Source organism: Narcine bancroftii, chromosome 5, assembly GCF_036971445.1.
Source record: "Narcine bancroftii isolate sNarBan1 chromosome 5, sNarBan1.hap1, whole genome shotgun sequence".
NCBI lineage: Eukaryota > Metazoa > Chordata > Chondrichthyes > Torpediniformes > Narcinidae > Narcine > Narcine bancroftii.
In genome coordinates, this window is record NC_091473.1 from 79,025,565 (window position 1) to 79,044,051 (window position 18,487).

General features: G+C 37.9%; 1 protein-coding gene across 4 annotated transcripts in view; it reads left to right on the forward strand.

Moving 5' to 3' along the window:
* camsap2a (calmodulin regulated spectrin-associated protein family, member 2a) overlaps positions 1-18,487 on the forward strand; it is a 213,574-nt gene that overhangs the window by 120,465 nt on the left and 74,622 nt on the right. For all 4 annotated transcript variants that reach the window (XM_069937939.1, XM_069937940.1, XM_069937941.1 and 1 more), the window contains exon 4: positions 7,629-7,712. In XM_069937939.1, coding sequence (XP_069794040.1) covers positions 7,629-7,712 — 84 coding nt within the window. The remainder of the gene's footprint in view (positions 1-7,628; positions 7,713-18,487) is intronic.

Below are 18,487 nucleotides of genomic sequence, written 5' to 3' on the forward strand. Positions count from 1 at the left end.
GGGGATTTCAACCTTAATTTGGATTCAAACATGGATAAAACTGGGAAAAAAATTAACAGAAATAACAAAGTAACCAAATTTATAATTAAATCGATGCAAGAAATGCAACTTTTGAATATATGGAGGAAACAACACCCAAAGGAAAAGGAATATTCATATTATTCGGGTAGGCATAAAACATACTCAAGAATAGACCTATTCCTGTTATCAGCTCGTATGCAAGATAGAGAAAGAAAAACAGAATATAAAGCTAGAATATTATCGGACCACTCACCCCTGATATTGACAACAGAGTTAGAGGACATCCCTCCAAGAATGAATAGATGGAAATTAAACTCCATGCTACTTAAAAGGCAGGATTTTAGAGAATTAATTGAAAGACAAATTAAAATGTACTTTGAAATAAATACGGAATCAGTGAAAGATAAGTTTATACTATGGGACGCAATGAAAGCGTTCATCAGAGGGCAAATAATAAGTTATATAACCAAGATGAAGAAGGACTACAATCAGGAAACAGAGCAGTTGGAAAGGGAAATAGCAAATATAGAAAAAGAATTAGCAAAGAAGGAAGATACAACTAAAAGAAGAGAATTGGCGGATAAAAAAATAAAATATGAAACACTACAAACATATAAGGTGGAGAAGAACATAATGAAGACAAAACAGAAATATTATGAACTAGGAGAAAAAACACACAAAATTCTAGAATGGCAGCTTAAGACAGAACAAACTAAGAGAATGGTATTGGCATCAAGGAAAAAAGACAAACAAATCACATATAATCCAACGGAGATTAATGAAAACTTCAGAGAATTCTATGAACAATTATACCAAACTGAAAACGAAGGGAAAGAAGACAAAATAGATGAATTTTTAACTAAAATTGAACTACCAAAATTACAAATAGAGGAACAAAATAAATTAACAGAACCATTTGAAATAGTAGAAATACAAGAGATAATAAAAAAAACTACCAAATAATAAAACACCAGGAGAGGATGGATTCCCAATAGAATTCTATAAAACATTTAAAGATTTATTAATTCCTCCCCTCCTGGAAGTAATCAACCAGATTGATAAAACACAAAGCTTACCAGATTCATGCAAAACAGCAATAATTACAGTAATACCAAAGACAGGGAAAGATCCACTCGCACCAGCGTCATATAGACCAATATCTTTACTTAACACAGATTATAAGATAATAGCTAAACTATTAGCAAACAGATTAGCCGACTATGTACCTAAAATAGTAAATCTAGACCAAACTGGATTCATTAAAAAAAGACAAACAACAGACAATATTTGTAAATTTATTAACTTAATTCATGCAGTAGAAGGGAATAAAGCGCCAACAGTAGCAGTTGCTTTAGATGCAGAGAAAGCCTTTGACAGAGTAGAATGGAATAATTTATTCAAAGTATTACAAAAATTCAGTTTACCAGAGAAGTATATTAATTGGATTAAAGCATTATATAGGGGGCAGAATTGATAAGAACAGAAAATAAAATAAAAGGGATAAAAATAAAAGACAAGGAATATAAAATCAGTTTATTTGCAGATGACGTTATAATATACTTAACAGAACCAGAAATATCAATAAAAGAATTACATAAGAAATTGAAGGAATATGGAGTGTCGGGTTACAAGATTAACGCAATGCCAATGAATAATGCGGATTTCTCAAAATTTAAGAAATAATCACCATTCAGATGGCAAACGCAAGCAATACGATACCTAGGTATACAAATAAATAAAAACCTCGGCCATCTATATAAACTCAATTATTATCCACTAATGAAAAAATTACAGGACGACTTAGAGCATTGGAAAGACTTACCACTAACACTAATAGGAAGGATAAACTGTATTAAAATGAACATTTTCCCAAGGATACAATACCTATTTCAGGCATTGCCAATACACTTGACTAGAAATTCTTCAAAGAGTTAAAGAAAATAATAAGGAAATTTTTATGGAAAGGGGGAAAGCCGAGGATAGCACTAGATAAATTAACAGAATTAACAGAATGGTATAAACAACTGCCAAACTTTAAAAATTATTATAGAGCCGCACAATTAAGATACCTATCAGATTTTTATCAAACAGGGGAAAAGCCAGATTGGACTAGATTAGAACTAGATAAAATAGGGGAGAAGATACCTGAACATATATTATATAAATGGGATGAAAAATTGGTACAACGTAGGAATTATCCAGCATTACATCATCTGCTCAATATTTGGAAGAAGATTCATGTAGAAAGGAATAAAACAAATTACCAATTACCAAAACTAATACTGACGCAAAATCAGCTAATCCCTTTTATAATAGATAACCTTTCCTTTAGAGAATGGGAGAAAAAAGGGATCAAAAGAATAGAAAATTGCTTTTCAGGAAATAAATTACTATCCTTTGAACAAATGAAGGATAAATATAATATAACTCAAGATACAGTGTTGGCATACTACCAACTGAAATCCTACTTGAAGGACAAATTGGGAAGCAGTCTGAGGTTACCAGAGGGAAGTAATTTTGAATATATGATTACAGATACAATGATAATCAAAAAATTTATAACAAATATATATATTAAACTGCAAGAAAAGGAGAATGAGGAAACAAATGGTAAAACTAAACAAAAATGGGAACAAGATTTAAATATAAAGATAAAAAAGGAAACATGGGAGAAGTTATGTTCTGGAACGATGAGAAATACAATAAATACGAGGTTACGTATGATACAATATAACTGGATACACAGGCTATACATTACACCTCAAAAGTTAAATAAATGGGACCGAACAGTATCTGACAGATGTTTTCGTTGTAAAAAAGAAATGGGAACAACAATTCTTGCAATCTGGACGTGTGAGAAAGTGAAAAAATTTTGGGAAGATCTAAACCAGATATTAAATAAAATTACAGAAAGCAATATTCCAAAAAACCCAGAGATCTTCCTCCTAAGTAACATAAAAAACAAAGAATTTGGACTTGATTTGGATGGTGCACGAAAAAGATTTGTTAGGATAGCCCTAGCCGTAGCAAAAAAATGTATTATGTCAGCCTGGAAATTAGAAGATAACTTGAGAATACAACAATGGTATATAGAAATGAATAAATGTATTCCATTAGAAAAAATAACATATAATTTAAGAAATAATATTACAATATTTGAACAAATATGGGAGCCATACATGAAACACAATAGAGAAAACCTACCAGGGACATCTACCACCTAAAATGACAGAAGGAGAAGGAAATGAAAAGAATTGACTCAGTGGAATTTCTTGTTTACTTTTATTGAGTGACAACATTGTTTGACGGATTTAATGTATCTTAGATTCTGTACTTTAAATGAATGGGAGGGGAGGTAGGGAGGGTGGGATCGGAAGGGGGGGGGAGAAAACGACACTGTATATATTTGAAAAGGAAAATGTATGTATCTTGATCAATCAAAGTAAGAAAGAACTTTGGTGTATGTGTACATTATAAATATATATGTACACTAAACTTATTATCATTATATTAAAAAAAAGACAGTAATGAGAAGAGATTGTGACCAGGGTGATGGGGGTCCTTTTATGCTGTTGGCTGCCTTAAAGAGGAAACACCTAACATACATGTTTCAATGGGTGAGAAGTCTGTCCCCATGATTGACTTGGCTATTTTGCCACATCAGCATTTCTGAGCACTCGAGTTTCCAAACAAGACCATGATGCAACCTTTCAGTTTCCCTTCCAGAGTACACCTGTGAAAGTTTGATTGCATATTCAATGACATAAAAAATCTCCTCCGACTTCTTAGAAAGTAGAGGTGTTGCTTTGCCTTCTTCATAGTTGCATTGATGTGCTGGCTTCAGGAGAGGCCCTCTGTTATATGGACTACCAAGAACTTGAAGGTACCAACCCTCTCCATCGCAGTCCCATCAATGAAGACGGATGAGTAGTCTCTCAAACTCTCTTTCCTACAGTCCACAGTAAGTTCCTTGCTTTGCAGATGTTGAGGGCAAGATTGTTGTTCTGGCACCATGCAACCAGATTCTTTATCACCATCCTATATTTCTCATTCATCATTTCCCATTACTCAGCCAACATGGTAGTGCCATCAGCAAAATTATAGATTGAGCTTGAGGTAAACTGGGGCAAGTGATCATGATCGTAGAAGAATAGACTATGCTCATAGCCTGGAGGTATCCCTGTGTGGAAGGTCAGTGAGAAGGAGGTGATGTTGCTTGCCAAACAACACTAATTGGGTCTGACAAGGCAGAAATCAAAGATTCAGTTGCAGAAAGATGAAGAAAATCCCAGATCCCAGGTGTGATTGTTACTTTTGCTGCTGTGATGGTGTTAAATACAGAGCTGTAGTCAATGAACAACAGTCTGACGTCAGTGTTCTTGAGGTCCAGGTATTATTTTTTTTAAAAATGGCAGCCCTACCAGAGCTGCTGTAAAGGTAGTGGTGTTGCTGGTGCAGACCCAGGAGACCGCGAAGCGGAGACACAGAGCTGCTCCAAAGGGTTCAGCCTCCTAGTCCTAATGCCGACAGCTCCATGCCAGCATTAAGCAACCTGGTAAAGGAGCCAATGGTGTTTGTAAGTAAAATCCTGCAACTACAGAGGTCTGTGCCCAAGATGCCGGCACCTGTGCTTGGCAGCAACCATGAGAGGTTACAGACCAGTACAGCACACCAGAAACAGGGAGTAAACCGCTCTGTTGAAAAGGAAATGCAGAAGAAGCAACCATACAGGATAACGACCATGGCAGTGGATCAGCGAGGCACTCAGCGGCTGAGGGACCCACACAGGTTGCGAGCAACTTGTGATTGGGGGGCCCACATGGGCTGCTGGAGACTGGCTCATGCGAACCAGGTGTTCGAGCTGGAATTCGAGAGGGTGCTGAGGGTAAGAAGGGCTCCCAAAGGGCTTCAGTCGCTGAAGCTTTCATGATTGTATCAGAGGTTTGGATCTGGAGCTCGGGTTGCTGATGTTAGTGTAAGCTGCAGAGGCTGCGGGAGTGTTGGAGATGAATCCACAGACACTTAGACACTCTGAAGGGACTCATTTTTGCTTCTTTTTCTCTCGGACTGTAAGGGGCACTGAGTGTCACTAATAGTGGCTCTTCTTCCTTATGGCAGGTAGAAGGCAATTTTGTGTAACATTATATGTTCCATACTATTACAAGACAAAAGATCTTGAATGAAACACATTGGAGGGTCAGTGAGATGGCATCTGTTGTTTACACATTGTAATGATAGGCGAGTTGAAGTGGGTCCATATTCTTCCTGAGACAGTAGTAGGCTTGCTCCATAACCAAACTTACATCGAGACAACTGTGAAAAAGGCTAATCACTTCTTTACAGTTGATGAAAGTGCCACCAACTGATGGATATTGAGGCAGGTCAGCTTGATCTTGTGTACTGTTCATATTGATATTTGAGATAACCACCGTGAAGGCCCAGCTTTAAGTTGATGTGGTCCAAAAGCTAATTGTGATTTTCATTTTGGAAATCAAAATTCCAACTCGAAGAGACAGCAATTAAATAAATTCTAAAAAGATAATATTGTGGTAACTTAAGTCCAGATTGAAAAAAGAAACAGGATTTGAGTGTTTAATAAATTAGGGAGGCCTGTTAGGATTGTTTTAATGTATTTATACCTCTCTGATACAGTTTTTAATTTAGCATTTGACCTAACTAGTCGACCTTTGAACTGCACACATTGAAATTTAGAACTGATTACATCCTGGTCCCCTTTGTATCGTGATAAATAACAATTGTATTTTAAGTGCAGTTTTCAAAATAATATTATAGTGAGCATTATTGTCATTTCATCTCTGTGAATTAATTCATGGGATAAAGTTTCCTTAGAGTTTCACATAAGGTGGGTTGTCTTATCCCAGTTATGGTTTGTTAATGAACCCATCAGATCAAACTGTGAAAATTATTCAATAATCTGTAAATATAGTTTCCACAGGAAATGGACAAACAAGGAGTAATCAACTTGTATTTTTGGGTCAGAGTCAATTTTTGTAAGATTGTCATGACATGCTAACTGCAGATGTGAGGTGCATAATTGCAAAATTAAATACAGACGTTGGATTTGAGCATGTTGTGGGAGGAGTGGAGGATAATGTTCAGAAATTTGGTGAGACAGCTGAAATATGATGCAACATTTGTCCTACAGTTTTCTTTCTGGCACTACACTGGGTATCACACTCTCAATCGCCAAATATGCTTGACCGTTAATTTGGATGATATTGGAAGAATGATCTTCCCATCATTCGTTACATAGGACAACCACAGGTATAGTACAGAGGCACTGAAACAAGACAGCAATTATTTTATCTTTTAAGTATATGTATTTCGAGTGGATATGATCAGGCTTTTTTGTCAGAAATAGAAAACAAGTGCTCCTTTTCTAATGTGCAATCTACAAAATAATTTCATACACCAACACCAATGTATTAAATGTTTCATGACATGCTGAGTAAAGTGCTAACTATTCAGGACATAATCTTTGGTGCATTTTGATGTATAAATAACAAAAATAATGAAAAGAAGTTTTCCTCTGTCTCCCCACTCCTGTCTTCCTGCCATGTCTCCCCACCAAATCCCTCTCCTGTCTCCCCATGTTGTCCCAACCTACTATCTCCCCATCTCACTCCTGCCTCCTGCTGTCTCTCCTATCTCCCATTCCTGTCACCATCCCTGTCACCCCAGCTACCTCCCCCAATCTACTCCCTGTATCCCCCACTCTCTCCCCTCCTTGTACCTGATCTCCCCTCCATCTCTCCCCACATTCCCCCATGTCTTCCCATCATCACCATCCCCCCTCGTATCACCTCCTGTACCCCTTTTCTCTCCCTCTATCTCTCCTCTCCCTACCTGTCTCTTCTGCTTTCCCCCTCTCCAAACCCTATCCCCCTTCCTTTCCTTCCCTCTCTTTCTATCCCCTCTCTCCCCCTTTACCCCTCTCCACCATTCTGGATTCCCCCCCCCCTTTGGCCTCTCCTCGCCCTCCCACCCCCCACTACCCAGTCTTCCTCCCCATCGTCATCTTCCCATCTCCACCCAGCTCTCCTCTTCCTCCACCTCTCTCCCCCCGTCTCCCACATCTCCATTGCATATCACCCTCATATCTGCCCCCATCACCCTCATATCTGCCCCCATCTCCAGCACCTCTCTCCCCCACTGCTCCCCTCTTACCCCATTTTCTCCAACCCCCTAGTTTCCCCTTCCCTGTCTCTTCCCCCTTCCTACCTGTCTCCCAATGTCACCCTTCCCTCCCCATTCTTTCCCTCTCTCTCCTCCACCTTTATTCCCTCTCCCCCTCCTCACTTCACCTACCCTCTCCTCCTCCTCCTCCTTCCTCCCCACTTGTTTCAACATGTTACTGGTGATCAAAAATCAGGTGTAACTTTTTGGAGAAATCTCCACAAATGAAGGGTGTTGTCCTGTCATTTAATTGTTCAGGTTCCCTCAATCCACTGCACTCCTTCACCTGTTGCATTTCTTTTAAACAGTCAGTAAATCAGTTCAGTAATGTAAATGATACAAGTTATCAGAACTTTGAAAAATATATTGGATATGATCTTAAATGTATTTTATTTTTCTAATTGATTCAGGTAAATGAACATTTGAAGGCAATAGTTGGCCAGGAGCAAAAGTTGAGACGACCGCAAGGGCCAGAACTTACTGGAAGTCAAAGGGTAGGAACTCAGATTGAACTTCATCAGTGGCAATGTATTTCTTACACATAACCATAGTGTGCAAGTGTATATCACTCCTGTTTAATAGGCAAGGGAGCTGACACATTCTGCATAATGTGTCAGCTCCCTTGCTTATTAAGCAGCAGTATGAATATTTATTGACTTTCACTTTTAAGTCATCGTCAAGTCACTTTTTTAGAGGCTGCTAAATCTAACCTTGAGATTCTTCTTTTACATCATTTTGGTCTCATATTAAGATGGTGAAAAGCCTGTTTTATTGGCTAATAGATAAATATCACAATTTCCCAGCTAAAATATAATTGCTTTTAGCAAGAGAGGCAAATCACATTTGATGAAGATTGGCTCTGGTTGTTGAATCTGTTTCACTATGTACAAGATTCAAGACACAGACTACAATTCTTCACAATCCACAAGTGCAGATTGACATGAAAACGTAGTCAACTTGGGAAGAATTTTAAAGTTATACTGTAAATGAGAATAAATGCAATGATTTATCTTCCAATATTAAAAGCAACTTATCTATTCATTTTTGGAAGCAAAATGTGTTTTCACTAAATCATGAAGTTGAATGGATTTGGAAATGTACTGAAATGCCAAGGACATGTTTTGGTGACAAAAACTCTTATTAATTTTAATAGTGATTTTCCAATGGAAGATTTTATTTTTTAAACAGTGGGATGTATGAATCGAAAAGTAAACAACATGGGATAAGACCAGATATACTTGACCTTAGCTATTTTCTGCTCGTCTTAGACTTGTTATGTTTCGTGTTAGCATTTACTGACAAGAAAGAGGGATGGGCTGGGTTATAATGGATTGAGCCCACTGCCCATGGAGCCCTCCAACCCGGAGTAATCTGACTCTGATACGAGAGTGAGCAAGACGACGCACCACTCCAGTGAAGCAGCTAGTGAATCCCGAGATTACCGCCGTCCAAATCTCAGAACTCCCAGTGGTCCTTTGACAGGTTTGATATTGTCAAAGACTCTTGGAACTGATGAAAAATGCCCTGATAATTAATTGTATCTTAAAAACAATTCAAATTGGCTGAAATTATCAAATTAGAGTAAAAATAAATGTAATTAAAATATCTTGTAGCCCAAAGAATTAATTAAAAAGTTAAATTAAAAGAGAAATTAAAAATAAGAAATCTACTTGCCTACATTTAACATTTTTGTTCAGTTAGAAGCTCCATTCAAGTGAATGGAGCCAGATGACATCAGCCAGTCATCGCAACTGGAATGCTGAGAGGCCCTGATGCATAACAGTTAATCCAAACTGGAGGGAGTCAGATGTCCAGCATCTTTGCTGTTGGAAGAGGTCCTGTGGCAGTGCACTGACCACTGTCTCCAGCTGACCCTGCTTCAAAACACAAACCAGAAGGATGAGATGAGCACGAGCTGAGGATGATGCAGTCTGCTCAAGGATGACATCCTGAATTTTTGCTTCATTCAAAGTTTCTGTACATATTGAGTTTGTATACATCAAAGTGAATTTGTAACTCCAGGCTTTCTTACCAGTAGTAGTCAAAAAACATACTGATGGAAATGCATTGAATGGACATATTAACTTTTCTTAGCTGCAGAGCAGTTAATTTGGAAATTACTTCAAGTTACTGTGTCCCCCATGACATGCTTTCGTCCTGATGGATAATGGAAGGAGGATAGAGTGCCTAATGGTTGGGGGGGGGAGGGGGGTGAAGAGGAATGGTTCTGGAGGGAAAGCATAGTTCCTTCATTCATTCATTGACAGTATCCTCTCAACCTGCATTACCATTAAACAGAACAAACTTGGCACATGTGCTGCACATCTTTTTCCCATCAACCAGTTATGTGAGTGATCTGACTTCTAAAAATCTGATTTTATGCAAATTCTTCATATTTTTTAAAAGAATTTTTCAAACTAGTAATGGTAGCTTCAAGTTATTCCTTCATTAATGAATACAGTGTATGTTTGATTCGTTAATTTAAATATGATGTTCGGTGGTTATTCAATGAAATTAAAAAAACTATAACAGTGTATGTGGAGCAATATAAGATGGGTTACTGTGGAAACAGTTGGGTGACTTGTGAAGAAATCATTGTGGGGACAGATCTTGGGAACCCTGATGTATCTCTGGGACTGTTTGTAATCATTTCATTGTAGTTGTTTCAGAGGGTTTATATGGTTACAGGTGAACTGTAAAGATAATTTTGGATTCACTTCTTTTACAAACGTAAAGAAACAAAACGTAATTGCTAGCAAAGAAAAAATATATACTTTCTGATACCTTGAATGGTCTGTATTTACATACACTTTTGTTTCTTAAATAACTCATTTGTACACCAAATCCATGATTGTTGAATTTTAACAGCATGTCCTTTTTCCAGTTAATTTATTTTTAAAAAAACTTATTTAGATGACAGTACACAGAATTATAGTTTGCCTATGTGGTCACTTATTGGTACAGCAAATAAGGGTACATTAGTTTTACCCAACTATTTTTAAAGTACTTGACACGAGGGTTGTTAATTCAATAGTTTTCCTGCTTATATTGTTGGCTTTGAAATCATTACTGACTGGAATTTAAGTAGTTTCCAGTACAGCTCAACAATGCCCTGACTACCATTGCATTGTCCTTCTATATGTTAACTATTACACAAACATGAGTAGTTGGACTTCGCAACATTTGTTAGCCAATGTTTAAAGTGCTTCACATAAATGCAATGCCAGTAATATTACAATGTGATTAAAAAGCTACATTATAAATATTTGTTACTATTTCACAGCCACATCATGAGATATTGTAAGGATGATTTTTTTTCTCTATTTTAGACAAGGTTTCATGGAGTAACATTTTTTTTCTTCAATTAACAAGGCTCCCAATACTTGAATGTTCCAGACAATGATTTTTGAGCTGAATCTGTAGATTGGCAGAGAATGCAATGTTACCTGCCTTTTATCCAGCAGCCCTCCATGGTATTTTTGACATAGTCTAGCCAGTTGTGTTTTTTTAAATTTTATAAAAGCTTCTGCTAAGGCCCAAGAGTTGGCCCTGTAGATGACATTTCTCAGCTTCTAATATTTCTCAATCTCAAAACATGTCACCTTTCAAGAAAAGTAAGCCTCGATATTCTGAATTGTACCTTAATCATCTAAATAAATTAAACCATAATTGCAACTGTAAATAGCTTTAATTTTTCATTGATAAAAGCAAATTAAAATTTTCATAGCTTCGCATTTCATAATGATGAGTAAAACAAAGCATATCGTAAATGATAATGATGCTCAACAAACAAATATAAATGAATTAAAATTATAATAAATGATTAATAATGAACAATAATGATGATCAATAGAAATGATAAATTCAAAGAAAAGTTTATCAAGTGCTCATGTTTCTTCCAAGAATGAGAACGAGCTCCTCATCTGCTTGGATATTATGACATATGACATCATAGTAACTATGGTAACTCTACAAAAGCAATTAATCCTTAAAGGGAAAGTCATAAAATGACCACAAATCGTCAACACAAGGTTTTAAACTCTACAGACCCCATTGGAGACATGTGATTATTCTAAGCGGTGACTTTTTACATTTTTTTTTATATATAAGATTTCAAAATTTCATTCCCACCCAGTTTTTCTGAATTTTTTAATGAGTTATTGGAGGTCTCCGTCTCCGAAAAATCTGTGTCATTCAATTTTTGAAATCTGAAGGTCACTTGTTGTAAATAACCATTTTGTACATTTTGTGTTTCCAGATGCATTTAAAGCAAGATTGTTAAGAATCTGATAAAAAGGAGATAAATATCTAGTTTCCCTTAACAAAAAAATAAAGCATTAACCATAATTTCAAAACATGTTATGGGCATTGTAATGAAACATTAAAAAAATTTTAACTTCAAATGTTGGAAATTGGAAATAAAAACAAAACACAGCAACACAGCATCACTTGGGCAGCATCTGTGGAAAGAGAAAATGAGTGAATATTTTAGGTTGAACACCTATCATTGGAATTTTGGAAATGAGACAACTTAAAAGTTGCAAAGGATGAGAAGGGAGGGATTCATTGTGATTGGGTGAAATCAGGATTCGATGGGATTACATGGTGATTGATAGTGGCGGTTAGAGAGTGGATCATAAAGATAAGAGAGGGTAAATGGAGAGCAAAATATTGAAGACTGTCGGTCTGTCAGACATGTCTCTGCAATTGCAGGGGATAAAACATTTGTCATTTTGACCCTTCTCACATGAGATGCAAACTGTCCTTCTGGTTGACTTGAATTCACTTGCACTTCTCCCAATCTGGTGAACTGCATACGTGTTCACAATGTGGTCTCCTTTACATCAGGGAAACCAAACTCAGATTTGGTGATTGCTTTGCAGAACACCTGTATTCAGTTCATAGGATATTCATGTTGCCTGTCACTTTTATTCTTGATTTCACTCCTTTTATCTATCTGTGGCCTTCTCCACTGTCCCAATGCAAGCTCATCTTCTATCTTAGCCTTCCATGACAAATTTCAAATTGTACAATTTCAGGTAGGGCCCTTTCCCTGCTTGTACGAGAACAAGCCATTCCTGCTGCATATCATCCAATTGTCACACTGACTCAGTTTTCTCTCTCCTTTTACATAGAATGATTGTTGCTCAGTTTGCAATATTTTCCCTCCTTTGTCTGTATCATTGATCTCTAACTCCAATCAATATTCCATCACACATGACTTATCAGCGTAGTAAACTTAGCTAACCTCAGCCTTGCCCTATAATATACCCTTTTTTCTATCTATCTCAACTTATAATTGGTTTTTCTTAATTTTCCAAGTTATAGCAAAATATTTTCAACTCTGTTCTCTTTTCACAGATGTCATGTCATGTGTGTTTCCAGTATTTTCTGCTTTTATTATTCTTAAACTAAGCAACCCTATCTTCCTGCATAGTTTGTATGCATTTGCAATACATTGAAAGACGGAAATGCCCGTCTTGTGTTTCAAATTCTGAATGAGGCAAATGCATCCAGAACAGCAAACTAATACTTCTCAAAACTTTTTAGGTCATTTTATTTGTATCATCAAGTAATGGATTTTGAAAGTAGCACATATGATCCTTGACAAGCTTGTGACTTTCTTTTTTTTCTTCATTGCTTCCATCCTTTCTCTCTCCTTGATGCTGATTCCTGTGAAGTCTCCAACCAAATGGTATTGGAAACTGGTTCCTGTAAGTTAATTCAATGAGAATTCAGTGAGAAATGCATTGTATTTGTAATCACTGTTGTAGTAGCCCATTCTGATTAATGCTCCATTTGCTGTTCATCTGCTGTCATTTTCTGCCATTAACCTTCATCCCCTCCATCCATTTGCTTAAAGGTAAATTTTTGTTTTTCCATTTGCATTCATTTCCTGCGCTTGCATAAAATGTTTACTTTTTAAACATTTCCCTTTGTCTGAGAAAGTTTTTAAAATGTATCAATTTTGAGGCTAGTGTCCTTGTGTGTGGTGAAATCTTTGATAATTGAAGTTCTGTTTTCTATTGTGAACACATTACATGTATTCATCAGGTTTATTTAATAATTACCGAGTCAAGGATAAGTTAACTAAGGATTCCATTAAATTGTATACATTGCATATATTCAAAGTCCACTGTGAAAGCATGTACATCCCAACTTAGCAGAAATTATGGATAAACTTTGGCATGGGAAAGAGGCTGATACTATATTCTGCAACTTGCATGGAATTGAAGGATATCCAGTGGCCTGGTAATTCAAGAACAGCAGCAAGTTTACGAGGGGAGTTACCATTATAAACCTAAATAAGGAAAATATTCACTGTACATTGCATTTTATTTTGTCAAGATATCATAAAAATATCCCAAGCACTTTATGGTCAACTATATACTTATACCTACCAAGTGTAGATACTGTTGTTAGTTATATAATCCTGACAACATTTATGTCAAAAGGCATGTTCTCCAACAGTGTAGAGTTTGTTAGGTTCTGTTATAAAGTGTCAATCTAGTTGGCACCTTAAGTTGGAAGAGTGGAGTGGAGCAGTGCCAACTTTGGTGAGATTTCCCCTATTTCAAATTGCTGGAACTGCAGTTAAGGTGTTGCAGTGTGATGAACTGGATACCTGGCACTTTTTAAAAAAAATTTAGGCATACAGCTAACAGGCTCTTGCAGCCCTCAAGCCAATTTCACCCAAATGACTTACAACCAAGTGCATTTTGAAGGGTGGAGGAAACTGGAGCACCCAGGGAAAACCCACGCAGACACAAGGCAGTGTACAGACTTCTTACATAGAGCGCCAGATTCAAACCCCAGTTGCTAGTTCTGTAACAGGATTGCGCTTACTGCTATGCTAACCGTGCCACCCCATTGATGACTTTGATGAATAAGCCTTTGATTCTGATGAACATCCCAAGCTACCTGGTTTACCAAAGAGAAGAGGAGTTCAGTTATAACAGCACAGGACATAAACAGTATATTTTGAATCAAATACAGAAAGAGAGAAATTAAACAAAGAAGAAATTGTGGGATTAGGAGAGAATAAATGGACAAATTTAAATGATCCAGTTAAAAATCGTAAAATTAGAACATGCCTACTTAAGCATTTTAAAAATTGTTCACAAGTACAAGGCAGTCATAGAATTTTAGAAGTGTGCAGCGATATATATCTTGCATTAAACCTTGTGTGAGGCTGTACAGAACAATAGGTTTGTTTTTTTTCTGCAGATCTTGGCTGTAGATCATATGGAGAGTTATGACGGTAATGTCATTGGCCCTGTAATGTTCATGCCAGTTTTCTGTTGAGCAATCCAGTCCAAATCACTGTACCTCCTGCAAATCTATTCCCTCAAATACAGATGTTAAATGATGCCAGTGTGGTGACAGGAAGATAGGTAAACCTGGAGGCAGCAAATTGTAGCGCATATTGTTGAAAAGTGAGGCTTTTGGCAAGTTTAATTGTCAGCAATGATAAAGTTAAAAGATAAACAATATATACCACAGATCAAATGTTGAGGCAGCAGATGATCATAACAGGGACTGACATGTCAATTACATGACACTGTTGGTTGGCGATGTCTAGAATTTTTTTTATATTTTGGGGAGAGCCCCATAATCTACTCTCCTTCTCCCTTATCAGCTAGTTGTGAATTCCTCAACCAAGCTACCCCTTCGATAGAACCATAAAACACTACAGCACAGAAACAAGTCCCTTTGGCCCTTCTATTCTGTGATGAACCATTTTTTCCCCTTGTCCCACTAACCTACAGCCAATCTACAGCCCTCCATTTCTCTCCCATCCATGTGCCTGCCCAAATTCTTCTTAAATGTTAAAATTGAGCCTGCATTCACCACCTCAGCTGACAGCTCATTCTCCACTCCCACCATTCTCTGTGTGAAGAGGTTTCCCCCTCAAGTTCTCCCTAAACATTTCCCTTTTCACTCTTAACCCATGTCCTCTTGTTTGTATCTCACCTACCCTCAATGGATAAAGCCTATCTGTATTTACTCTGTCTACCCCCCGCATAATTTTAAATACCTCTATCAAATCTCCCCTCATTCTTGTACGGTCCTTGGAATAAAGTCTAACCTGTTTAACCTTTTCACCTTTGCTACATAAAGGCACTGTTTGACCTGCTGAATTTCTTCAGCATTTGTGTGTTTTTTCACTTAACAACAGTGTCAACAGAATCCTGTGTTTAACCTTTCCCTGTTCCAAGCAACATCCTAATAAATCTTCTCTGCACTCTTCCTATCTTATTGATATATTTCCAGTAGTTAGGTGACCAAAACTGCACACAATACCCCAAATTTGGCCTCACCAATGTCTTATACAACTTTACCATCCATACTCAATACTTTGATTTATGAAGGCCAATATGATAAAAGCTCGCTTTACAACCCTATCCACCTGTGATGCTATTTTCAGGGAGTTATGTATCTGTATTCCCAAGCCCCTCAGTTCTACCATTCATTGTCTAAGTCCTTTCTTGGCTTGTCTTTCCAAAATGCAACACCTCACTTGTCTGCATTAAATTCCATCTGCCATTTTTCAGCCCATGTTTCCAGCTGGTCCAGATGCCTCGGCAAGCTTTGAAAACAACCTTTGCTGTCACAACACTTCCAATCTTAGGGTCATCTGCAAACTTTCTGATATAATTTATCATATTACCATCCAGATCATTGCTATAGATGACAAACAATAATGGTCCCAGCTCTGATCCCTGAGGCACACCACTAGTCACAGGCCTCCAGTCTGAGAAACAATTATCCATCATGACTCTCTGACTTCTCCCGTCAAGTCATTGATGAATCCAGTTCACTACTTCACCATGAATATCTAGTGTCGGAACCTTCCTGTCTAACCTCCCACGTGGGATCTTGTCAAAGGCCTTACTAAAATCCATGCAAATAACGTTCACAGCCTTTCCTTCATCAACTTTCCAGGTAACCTCCTCAAAAGACTTTATAAGATTGGTTAAACATGACCTACCATACACAAAGCCATGTTGACTATCCCAATCAGTTTTGACTATCCAAATTATTGTATATCCGATTATGGTTGGTGCTGTCGGAGCTCCTGTACTGGCAGCTCTGCCACAAGTGCAGACCCATGGAGAGCGGGGAATGGAGTCACAGCGTTCCCAAGGGGTCTAGCCGCCCAGTCAGACTGCCATCAGCTCCATGCAGGCTTTGAAAGGAGTCGATGGTGTATTTAAAATCCCATGACCGTGGAGACTATGCTGAAGATGGCAGCACCTCTGATCGGCAGCAGCCACCGAGGGGTTACAGACTCAAAGTGGAGGACTGGCACAGGGTACTATAAAATGGGGAGACTACGTTTCTACCTCCCCCCGCTATCTGAGAAGGAGAAGCAGAGGAGAAGACCCACAGGATGGTGGCCATGGTGGGAGACCATTGAAGAATTCTACGGCTCAAGCAACCACAAGTGCAACTGGAGATTGCAGTCAAGGGACTCGCATCAAGCTGGAGACTGACACAAAACTGACTGAATGGGTACCAGGTATCAGAACTGGGATATGAGAGGGTATCAAGGGCGCTGAAGGGTTCCTAATCATATGGGAGGTTTGGATCTGGAGCTCGGGCTGCCAATAGTTTGGACTGGTCTCTATGGGGCTGCAGTGGGGCTGGAGGAGAATCCAAGGACACTCAGTGACTCTGGAGGGATCTCTCATTGATTTTCTTTGTCTGACTATAAGAGGTGCTTCACGCAATTTCTGCCGATGGCGAATCTGTCTGCCTTACAGCAAATTAAAGCAATTTTGTGTCATAGGGCACTGCTTTTATTATATGACAATAAATTGAATCGTGAATCTAGTTTTTTTATTCTCCATGACAATATCAGCCTAATTTATATAAAATAACCTTTATTCTTTCCAAAATAAATTACAAAGACTGCATAAGCTCCATAACATGTTTTGGAAAGGTCTGCCAAACTTTCCATTGTATCCCAGCCTTCGAGTTATTAAAAGGCTCTTTTACATTTGCTATTTTAATTATTTTTACTTGATTGCAGCATTTTAGTGATATTTGAACATGGACCCGTAAATCTCAGGACATCCTTTTTTTTTGTTTGCTTTTTCTCATTTGAGTAATATCCAGAGCTATTTTGTATACAAAATAAATAACCTTTGAGCTTGCCCACACATTCCATCTATTCATGTCTCAGTAATGTATTCCCTCTTAGTCTGCTTAGCATACCACATTTTTATGTCAATAGATTTGGTTACATCACTATTACATACTAACTGAGGTGAGGCCCAAATCAGACCATTGTGAAACCCAATAAAGGGTTTTCTATCAATTCTTTCTGAATAGCCTGCCATCAGCAGTATGGTCCACAGTGCCCAGCTCATTTCACTGAAGCAGTCTTTGAGGGACTTGTGATCAAGTTTGTTTTTAATCGATGGCCCAAAAGTGTTGAGGCCAATTATAGTACTTTAATGGGACTGCATAACCTATGTCAGAAAGAAAATTCTAATGAAGCAATTTCTGAATGACATCACAAGAACACAAGACATAGGACCAGAAGTAGGCCCATTAGCTTACCGAGTCTACTCTGCCATTCTAATCATGGTCTGATCCAGCCCCATTCCCCAGCTTTCTCCCTGTAACCTTTGTTAATCAAATACCAGTCAATCTCTGCCTTAAAAACATCCACTGACCTCACTTCCACAGCTGCCTGTAGCAACAAAGTCCACAGACTCACGAACCTCTCACTAAAGTAATTTTACCACATCTCTGTTTTAAATTGATGCCCTTTTATCCTGAAGTTATGCCCTCTTGTCCGAACTCCCCTACCATGGGAAACATCCTTGCCACATCTACTCTGTCGAGGCCTTTCAACATTCGAAATGCTTCTGAGGTCCCCCTTCATCCTTCTGTACTCCAACAAGTACAGACTAAGGGCCGACAGTCATTCCTCATATACTTTGCACCTCAGAATTTTGAATTTTCTCCCCATCTAAATAATAGTCTATATTTCTTCTACCAACATTGTATTTCATCTGCCAGCTCTTTGCCCAGTCTCCTAATCCATCCAAGTCTCTCTGCAGCCTTTCAGTATTTTCAGAAACATCTTCCCTACTACTTATTTTAGTAGCAACTGCAAATGTAGACACAAATCATTTATATACAACATGAAAAAAGAAGTTGCCCCCACTCCAACTCCTGCAGAACACCACTGGTAACTGGATCCCTTTCTTCCTACTCTCTGTTTTCTGCTGACCAGGCCCAATACTCTAGCCAT